The 10,685-nt window shown below is 36.0% G+C and overlaps 1 protein-coding gene across 1 annotated transcript; it reads right to left on the bottom strand.

Annotated features, from left to right (window-relative positions):
• Window positions 1–4,785: 4,785 nt before the first annotated feature.
• LOC136820419 (uncharacterized) lies at window positions 4,786–7,872 on the bottom strand. Its single transcript, XM_067076603.1, has 6 exons — window positions 7,819–7,872; window positions 7,519–7,557; window positions 7,056–7,208; window positions 6,315–6,419; window positions 5,768–5,948; window positions 4,786–5,078 (listed from the first exon to the last, which is right to left on the bottom strand). Exons 1-6 carry the CDS (start codon window positions 7,819–7,821, stop codon window positions 4,849–4,851), a joined length of 711 nt encoding a protein of 236 aa, XP_066932704.1. The 5' UTR covers window positions 7,822–7,872; the 3' UTR covers window positions 4,786–4,848.
• Between the last annotated feature and the right edge of the window lie 2,813 nt (window positions 7,873–10,685).

Here is a 10,685-nt window from a genome sequence, read left to right on the forward strand (position 1 = left end):
AACTGTGACGAAGGGAAGTTAGGCGATTGGGGTCACCCTTTAGTTATTGAGGGGACCTCTCAGATCACTTATCTGTTCCTTCGATCAGGGTATCCCTTATTGGGGATAAGTCTATGGACACGTAGTAAAGGTACGCTAATAGATTTCAATCAACATCAATTCTGTTTCTCCAATTAAGCAATAAATATCAAATAAGCGTAACATAAATAACATCAAATAACTTAGTAACTCTGGCATGTAATTAACGATAGTTCTCTTTCAAGTCCTTCTCCTTCAAGTTCTCCTTTTCAAGTCCCTGAAGTCCTTCTCCTTTAAGTTCTCCTTTCCAAGTCCCTGAAGTCCTTCTCCTTTAAGTTCTCCTTTCCAAGTCTTCTTCCTTCGAGCTCTTTCTCCCAAGTCCTTGATTTCTTTCCTTTTCTCGCTCATGTTTGCTCGCCCTATTCAGGGGTCTGGGCTCGAGGACCTGAGCCCCACTCTATTGATTTCTATTCATCTTTCAGTTCATTAATATCGTGTTGGCTCAGTCCCAGTCTCTGCTTGCATTATTCATCAATGATTAGTTTACTAGCTTCACATCTCCGACGTTCGACAAGTGACGTCCTCGTCACTTCAAAAAAAATTTGGGATCTTGGTTTCGCTTACTTCTTTCTTTCAGGAATCATTAACTTTTTAATGCTTTTGCTTTCGTGCTGATGTTTTGGTGCAATTAAGTGCTCAATTGTGGTTGTTTACTTATCGAGTTTTCATAACTGTTTTAATGGTTTATTCTTCTCTGGATTTTAGTTATACATTGATATGACTTCACATCCTCATTGTTTGACAAGTGACGTTCTCGTCACTAAATTAAAACATTACATGATCGGTGTATTTTGGACTGCATGTCAAGTTTTCATCTTCGCAGGTCTTCAAGTTGTTTTCATCTTTGATGTCGGTCCTTTATATATCAAATTTTACGTATAATTAACAATTTCTAATGCTGAAATATTTTATTTGAAAATAACTAAATTACAAATTATCGTCTGATTCATAAATATTACATAAACTCAATTTATTCTCTTAAAAATTTCATAAAATCGATAAACTATTTGTCCAATTTTAGTTTCTCTTTTAACATTTCAGTCTTTAGGTAATTGTTAGTTTCATTCGGTAAACAAATCTGCATTCTATTCGACATCTCTGAATTTATTCAACAATTTCTCTGCGCTAAATTTTGTCTTGGTTGTAGTCGGTTAACTGTCCTTCTCAATGTATGCAATCTTGACTCGATATAACTTTTTTTTTTTTGGTTTGGTGCTCTGTGCAGTTCTTTAAATATTCGTGTTTCATTAAATATCAACTTTATCAAGCGTGGTTAAGTATTGAGTACTCAACACAATGAACGAAGTTTATTTTTGTTTCTGGGATAAATTTGTTGTTTTTCAGAAATTCTTTTCTTGTACTCGTAAATCTTTCGGTTGTGCCATTGGTTTTTCTGGTCGTATATTTTATCATCGTTGAGCAATCTCTCACTGATTTCTGGTTGCTGCTGGCTCTTCACTTGGTATTGTATTGTAAGATTTATCAACGATATGATATTCATAATCAGGATGTACAACGTTGGTAAGATTATTTTCAGTAGCAGACTCAGTTGTATCTTGTTTCTGCTTCGATTTATCTGGTATTTTCGGCATTTCAGTTGAAACCTCATACATTCTGTCGACTGTTTTGTGGATATTTGAACACTCTCGTATGATTTCGGAATATTATTGGACGGGTGTTCAATATTCTTGGACGGCTCTTGAACACTACAACATGGATTTTTAATACTCTCAATTGGCTTCTTCATAATATCGGACGGTCTTTCGATAATATCGGTCGGTTTTTCAACAACTTCGGACGGCTTTTTGACAATCTCAGACGACTTTTTAACAATTATGGACGGCTTTTTGACAATCTCGGACGGCTTTTTAACAATCTTGGACGGCTTTACAATATTCTCGGACTGGGTTATTCTGGAAGACTTTTCAATATTCTTGGACAGTTTTTTCTTAATTTCTGACAAATGCTGTGAATTATTTGGTGGCTGATGGATAACCTTGGAGGGGGTTTGAATAATTCTAGATGAATGTTGAATCATTTCTTGTGATTTCTTTAGCGGAAGATGGCATATCTTTGGAGGCAGGTTTGTAATCCTTGACAACGAGTGAAGTTTTGACGGTTCATAAACAATTTCGCTCGGTGAGTGAAATTTCGGCGGTTGTTGACATGTTATACGTGGTCGGCGAATAATCTTTGGTGGTCGGTAATGAACTTTCGGTGGTGAGTGAACTTCGATAATGATAGGTGGCGGATGAAGCTTTGGTGGTTGTATAAATGTCTTGCGTGGTTGGCGAATAATTGTCGGTGGTCGGTAGGTAATATTCGGTGGTGGGTAGATTTTGGGGGGTTCTCGAGGGTCCTGATCTTTTACTGGCGTTCGCGTTGATGTGTAACGGCGTCCATCTAAGGAGATTCTTCTATTTTGTTGAGGAAGTCTGTTCCGTTGTCGCTTGAGATTCTTGATTTTGGCTTGCATTCTTTCGATCTCTCTCATTCCGTCTGTTGATGATGCAAATTTTGGTCGGCCAAGCGTATTGATTGTTTGAGGCATTATCATTCGTAACTTTTGTTCGATCACCTCGGATACTTGTTCATCGAGATCTCTTTCACCGGCGTACTCATTTAATGACACTCGTCTTGGTGTTGCACCGGAAAATTGGACAGTACACGCGCCAGCTGCTAATTTGTCGATCTTTTCGTTCAGCTCTTTGAACAGTTTGGTGGAGTTCACATTATAATTCGGCTTGATTGCGTTCTCCAATCTGATGTAAGCCACTGCTTCATTGAAGGTTTTGAATCTCTTTAAAATGACTGATATTCGTAAATCATCATTCAGTCCGGCGATGAGTGAGTCCAATTTCTGCTCATTGCTGTAATTTAATTGATACACTAGCTCTTCGAGTTTTTCAAGGTAGATATCTAGTGATGAACATTCTTCTTGTTTGAGTTTGGCTAGTTCAGCTTTCTTTAACATTCTGATATCAGACGACCAGAAGTAGTTCAGCAACATCTCTTTTATCAGTTTGTATGAAGGCTTCACGTCTGCTGGTAGCGCTCTGTAATAGTGCATCGCGTGACCTTGTAAGCCATATGCTGTTAGAACGTTCAAACGTTCTTTGGAGCTCCACTTGCCAATGGTTGCTATGCTCTCGAAACTTTCGAAATAGCTTTTGATATTTTCATTACTGGTTCCATGGAATTGTGGTATATCGTCCAAAGTCATTTGGATTACGTTCATCTTGAAAATATTCGTCATTGCTTGCTTCTTTTCGCTTTCATCGACACTGTCGTTTTAGCGAGTTGCATGTTGAATCATTTATAAGTAGTCGAAATGTGTTACCTCTAGATGCTGTATTCCTCTTGCCTAGTTTCCTTTACTTATTTACCTTTCGATTCAAATCACAAAATCGAAATCAAAATTTACTGCACAATGTTTGGTATTATTTTACTTGAATCAATTGTAACCAATGCTTGGATCAATTGTAACCAATGCTTAGTTACGGCAAAGGTTCGCTGCGTTCAAGTTTGTTGAATAATTGATACCGAGAGTTTGACGTTAAACTTCTCTTCTCGTTGAACTTTAAATAATTGATTTTGTGTAAAACTCTCGTTTTGATAGTTTTTAATACTTTCTGATGTAAAATCACTTTTGTCCTTTTCAAAATAACGTGTCCTTAATCGCGAAATTAACCAAACTACCAATCAACAATAGTTCAGTTTCTGTGGTGTAATCTTTTATTGTTCTTGTTCCTTGGTGTATCTCTCTCCTTTTGGATCTTTGATTCTTGCGAAGCGAGTTCTTCTGGTTCACCTTCAGTGTGACGAAGGGAATTTAGGTCTTTTTCCAATTAAGCAATATTTATCAAATAAGCGTAACATAAATAACATCAAATAACTTAGTAACTCTGGCATGTAATTAACGATAGTTCTCTTTCAAGTCCTTCTCCTTCAAGTTCTCCTTTTCAAGTCCCTGAAGTCCTTCTCCTTTAAGTTCTCCTTTCCAAGTCCTGAAGTCCTTCTCCTTTAGTTCTCCTTTCCCTTTCCAAGTCCTTTCCTTCGCTCTTCTCCCAAGTCTTTCTTCCTTCGAGCTCTTTCTCCCAGTCCTTGTTTCTTTCCTTTTCTCGCTCATGTTTGTCTGGGCTCGAGGACCTGAGCCCCACTCTATTGATTTCTATTCATCTTTCAGTTCATTAATATCGTGTTGGCTCAGTCCCAGTCTCTGCTTGCATTATTCATCAATGATTAGTTTACTAGCTTCACAGAACTATCAAAATTGTAAATATTAAATTTATCTTATTTTATTTCTACTAGGTATTATATACATGATTTTTTTGTGAATACGAATGATCTTTTTAGGAAAATTTGATTATGTTGGTTGTTAGATTTCTTTTTATTCAAATAAAAGGTCAAAATAATGAACTTATCATGATTCCTGTGTATGTTTGAATATTTTTTCTGAGTTCATCATTGCCCGGGGGGCACTCAAGATAACTACCGACCGTACGTGCGGCCCTTAAGGGTCCTATTTCCAAGCTTCTCAAAGGGTAAGGCTCGAAATGAGCACAGATGAGAAAAAGTACATATTAAGGGTGTAAAATTAATTTTGGGCCAAACGTACAGTCATTTTGAATCGAGTGAATTTATTCTGGTCAATTTTTTCAGGGGAATGGATTGTTTACTTAGGAAGAATTAACTTTAACGTAAGCCTTTAATGTTCAATGATGTATTTCTTTCACATTACTTCTTATACATACAATATAATTTCCATTCTCATTTCTGACAAACGAAATCACAACAGACGTTTGCATTGTAGACATGATTGCTGACCTTAGGGTCAGTGCAGTGCAATATGACCCCCTTTCGTTCACACCAAATCCAAAAGATACAGCTTGTCAAGGTGAATCGACACTTTGGAGCAGCCGATTTGCAACCATTGTAAGTACCTTTTTTACATGGAGTCCACCTTTCAACGGTACCAGTACCCCGTTTTTCTCGAGTTTCTTAGAAAGAAAAATGATACACTTTAAAAGCTTTGAAAGCTTTGTAATTTAGTATGAATAAACTTAAGTATGAATATATCGGTTAGTATTTTGAATGTGGGGACTGCTTGGAAGTTTCAAGAGGGAGACTTTGAAGCTTATAAGGTCGGTTCTTTTTGTATTTTACAGCCTTTCTAAGAAGGATGGCTATTGCCCCCGAGGGAAAGGGGGGGGGGTAGTGAGGCCAAAAGAAGTGATGGGTATGCGTAGATGGTAAAAGTTGGTTTCCGACCCCATCAACCACTGAGAAATCTGGTCAAAAAATCGTCCCTGGTGGAGGAACAATACACTTTAATAATAGCCCCACTGGAAAAAATGACTTTGTTTACAGACCAATTCGAAATTCAATGTAAAAAAATTGCACTATAAAGCCAACCCCACTGGGTTCTCGAGCTTGGAACATTAGAATTTTATCCCCATTGAGATTTTGATTTGAAATTTTAACCCTGCTTTGGGAAAAGCCATATCGGGGCTGGGAGACAAGGATGTTAAAGAATTACAAAAACATCGTTATGGAATTTATACCTTTTCCAATTAACGATTAATTGCTCTCTTTGAAGTGGCGCCAAATGAGAAAAAAATAGCCCATCGTGCAATTAGGTACCTAAACTTCACCCATAACTGGTCACTACTTTCATAAATGTACTTACTTAAATCATTTTTCAGGTATTTTTCAACTTCGTCAATGGTAGCCTCTTTTTCAAGGATAACAGGGAATGATCCACAGAATCGAATAATTGCTGATGAGAGTTCAGATTTATCCATTTCAGAGATCGGAAAAAGTCCTCTTCGTTGAACAAAATATCGATCTCTTGGAAAAGTATTTCCAGCCTGAATTGAAAATGAATGATAATATAAATAAAAGAAAGTTGGTACTTTTTTACTAATTTTTCGTCAATTTAAAGATCGATTAGGCCAATCTGTTTTTTGTCTCGACTTTACGTGGTCAAATCAACTGAAGCGCAAAATGCCGAAAATAATACCAACGATTTTCAGATTTGTTTCAAAGTCTTTTTGAAATAACTTTTTTATTATCCTAAAATCGATTTCAAATATTTTTGTGATTTGAACTTAATTTGAAAACAACCACTCTGCGGTGATGACGGATGATAAATAAAAAGAGTCCTAAATTTAAAATCTTATTTTAGTTCAAAAAAATATCTTGATTGAAGAGTTACATAATAAAGAACATCTTACGTTTCGAATGCCTGCTTCAAGATCTCGGTTCGAGTGCTCTTCCTCCATTTCCATTTTTCGTAAATAGCATACACTCTTTCCTTCCAAAATTCTCACTTCATAGTGCTAAAATAATAAACTATAGTGTAAGCATAGTCCTTATAAAAAACACTGATCTGGAGGCTTATTGTTTTAACTTTTTGTTAGCTTTTCCTTTGTTAATATCAAAAGATAAAAATCGATTTGCTCAGTTTTTTATCACGTTACCAAGTACTCCTCTTGGGATTGGTTTAAGATTTAATCACATGAACAAAAAGTGAGCAAAACAAACTAATTTATCAATACAAGTTCAAGTAAGAAACAATGGAAATAAACAAAAGGCTTCCAGACCAGGGTTTTTTATACGGACTATGGTGTAAGCTGCAGTTGAACTTGAATGATAGACAAGGATTAGTTCCTTAAATTCGTCTGCAATTTGGACATTTCTCTTCAACGAATCTAACGAACTTCCTACGTGCCTGTTTAAAAACAACGCTTAACTATTATCCTTATTGAAAAAAACACTAGCAGGCCTAATCTTTTATATTTTCCCTGTGAGTGTGACATTTGGAGAGTAAAATCCTCATTTAAATTTAAATAAAGTTTAAGCTTTAAGCAGTCAGAAAGGCTCACAATAAAACAGATTTTTCATAAATGATACGGACAACACAGATAACCTTACTAAAAGATTCTAACCGAGGACAGTTTGTTTAGTTTACTTACAAGATTATGGTCAATCAAGTAACGTGCAGCAAAGGGGATATTGCCATGTTTTGGGATATGAATTTCAGTTGTATTATCAACCTCATCAAAAATGATGTGCTCTTTATAATCTTTCCCTCCTTCATTAAAGTTCAGATCAGTTGAGTGTTTGGCCTATGAAGTAAAAATATAAAAATCAAACAACGCATATTTGCTACAAATCCTAATGGTAGCACTACTTGATGTGGGTCAATCATAATTTAATGAAACTTTCTGCTTGAAAATATTTTCACCTACATTGAGTTGTGCTACCATTAGGGCACCATTTTCAAAAAAACTGCGATCAAAGATTTTTTGGACGCAGTGGACGTTAGGCAAAGTTTTAACACTGCAAAGTTTCAACTTTCAAAAAAATAACTTCGATTAAAGATGCCGGATTTAATAGTTTGGTCCATTGAAAATAACATATAGTTCAAAAACTTACAGTAGCCAATGCAATAGCTGCGATGAGTATGATAAACTTCTAAAAAGAAAAGTTAAAATAGGTCATCTCTTTATGTAAAGAATCAGAGAAGGGGATAATGAGATAAGAATAAGAGTTTTTCTTTCTGGTAGGGGTATGGGTTGTCTGTACACAAACCCAATATCTACGGCTAATTTCAAAATTCATTGCTGTAGACTACGCTACGATAATCGTGAGATACACTCTGGTACAGAGTATATTATGGGCTAAAATTATATTTTCATGATGATTGTGAAAAAAAGAAATAAAAGTCGAACTTACCATTTTGGTTGCTTTACCTTGTATCTCTCAAATGAGAATGATGATGGTGATTTTAAAGAAAATTTGCTCCCTATTTATCTTCTTTTCTGTAGTGCCCAGTCCCATGGATATTTCAATTTCGTAAATATGAAAAACATCCCTGGGTGAGTTTAATTTAAAGTGCATACGTATCTATAGTGATTTCATTGCACTTCTTCTGGGTTGATTTAGCCAATTCATTTATAATTTTCTATTTGCCATGTCCTTTTGTTTACCGTAGGTGCAGTAGAGTGCGCACTTAGGGGTTACAAAAACAAACTTTGAGTTGATACTTGGAAAGGAAGACAATTTTTTTCTTCGTAAATATATATGCAGTAGAGTGCGTATCCAGGTTACGAAAACAAACTTTGAGTTGATACTTGGAAGACAATTTTTTTCTTCGTAAATATATATGCAGTAGAGTGAGTATCCAGGTTACGAAAACAAACTTTGAGTTGATACTTGGAAGACAATTTTTTTCTTCGTAAATATATATGCAGTAGAGTGCGTATCCAGGTCACGAAACAAACTTTGAGTTGATACTTGGAAGACAATTTTTTTCTTCGTAAATATATATGCAGTAGAGTGAGTATCCAGGTTACGAAAACAAACTTTGAGTTGATACTTGGAAGACAATTTTTTTCTTCGTAAATATATATGCAGTAGAGTGAGTATCCAGGTTACGAAAACAAACTTTTGAGTTGGTACTTGGAAAGGAAGACAATTTTTTTCTTCTTCGTAAATTTATACGCAGTAGAGTGCATTTCCAGGTTATGAAAACAAACTTTGAGTAGATACTTGGAAGACAATTTTTTTCTTCGTAAATAAATGAGAAGTGTTTATTGGAAGAAACGTGTTTACTTTAACTTCTGCTTTGTTCAACACTTTTCATCTATTACTATGGTTTCTTACTTTCTATACGAATTAATTTGTCCCAAAACGACATTGAAAAATGCATAGTGCCAGTTTTGGGACGACATGGACAAATGATTGATAGCAATTCATCTTTCCTCTAGTATTCCTGCCCCAAAACTGGTGGAACTTTTGAGTAAATTACACAGCAGGGACGTACGGAAAAGCGGCCGGGTTATCGGTGCAAGGCTTAAATTTCGCGCGGGGTTACCGGTAAACAAAAAACATTACAATGTCAGTGATTGAGCTGTTTTTTTTTCGTTTAGATGATCAGTGAATGGATCAAAATTAGATAATTAAGTTAGCTAAAAGAAGGTTTTTCGCTCGCTGTATCATTAGTCACTGCTTCAATCAAAATTAATGACTAAATGATTGACCTATGTTAAGCGGATAAGAAACTCAAAATTTTGTAGTCCTATAAACAACGATGCTATTATTTGAATGGAAGGTAAATGTTGAATCCTACCGACACCAAACTCATGGCTTTCAGACTACCCAAAGTGAGTTTCATTAATTTATACGCAAAATTTGTTAGATAACAAGAACACGTTAGATCAGTTTGATGACCTTGGTGGGCCTTGGTTATACCCCTGTCTCGTCAGAACACATCATTAATTATAGCTTATTAATTTTCGAAGATCTGATCAGAACAGATCAAAATCTCTAGCTGAAATATGTTTTCAGAACACATTGGAAAAAAAGATCGACTCGCCGAGTGCGTCCTTCCGACAGTTGGCTTAATTTCTGAGGTTCCATCTGATTTTTCATCTCGTTTTTTAGTGAGTTTCACCGGTTTCACTTTGACGATTTTCGAAAAATAGAAGCCTTTCAAGTGCTTTGACGGAAATTCGATTATTTTGCTACTGCAGGAGCTTCGAAAATTAAAAAGTGACGTCAAAAAATCGAATGTTTAGAAGGGCTCAAAACATTCGAAAAAGTTGCAAAGTGGAATAGACGTTAATTGCGTAAAAAACGCGGGTGACGTCTAGTATAGGCTATCCGTAGTTCGAAAAAGGCTTAATTCTGCCGCCCCCTGCTCCAACGCCAAAATGTGCGCGCAATAATAAAAGTACCGTCTTATTTTTCCGGGCGCCGAGTAAAATTTTTAGGATCAGTCCAGGCCATTTTTAGAAAGGCAAGGCAGCATCCGTTGGTGGCCGAAAAGGGCACTTTTATGATCCTTTGATGACATTTTTTGTTAAATTTAGGCCAAATCAAATCAAAACCTGGGAAACTTTTGTGCATAGATTTTCTAGGATACCAAAGTCATTGTCTGAATTGTGAGCGTATTCAGCCACCTAAATCTTTTTCATTCATGAACCAGGGCTATAAAAGGTGTTGAGGGATACTATATATGAAATTCCTACAATATTCCATGCAAAGCTTATAAAAAAATATCTAAGGTTTGGTTGAAGTTCCTAAGCCCACATCGCTCACACTCTCAAACACTACCCCACACTCATCAACACTGCACTACCTTGAAAGCAGCCGACGAGGCGACGTTTTTTTCCGATGTGTTCTGAGAGTATGTTTCAGCTAGAAATTTTGATCTGTTCTGATTAGGGCTTCGTAAATCAATCAGCTAGAAATAATGATGTGTTCTGACGAGACAGGGGTATAATCAAGGTCCTTTGACGTGTTCTGGTTGCAGGTTAGGTAACCCTAGAAAGCTTCAGAACACAACTTTTAAGGAGAAAGGGTTAGAATCAAGAGAAAATTGATGTTATCTTGCCTAGAAATCCTAAAAAATTTCAGAACACATCTTTCGTAGAACAAAACAAAAATTAAACACGCATATCTTGGCAAAAACATTTTCCTAGATTTCATGACACATCCAACCATAAAGTAATGATAACTTTAGAGAGGCAAATAGTGCGATAAAGGTTTCCTAGGAATCAGAACACATCATTTGTATAAGAAAATTGAAGGTCATAACA

This window comes from Clytia hemisphaerica, unplaced genomic scaffold, assembly GCF_902728285.1.
Source record: "Clytia hemisphaerica strain Z4C2 unplaced genomic scaffold, Clytia hemisphaerica genome assembly, whole genome shotgun sequence".
NCBI lineage: Eukaryota > Metazoa > Cnidaria > Hydrozoa > Leptothecata > Clytiidae > Clytia > Clytia hemisphaerica.

Excerpts from the sequence above, each read along its gene's own strand:
- LOC136820419 (XM_067076603.1), bottom strand. Across the intron at positions 6,420-7,055 it reads ACTTGATTGACCATAATCTT|CACTATGAAGTGAGAATTTT; the intron begins GTAAGTAAACTA and ends TTATTATTTTAG. Across the intron at positions 5,949-6,314 it reads TTGAAGCAGGCATTCGAAAC|GCTGGAAATACTTTTCCAAG; the intron begins GTAAGATGTTCT and ends TTTTCAATTCAG.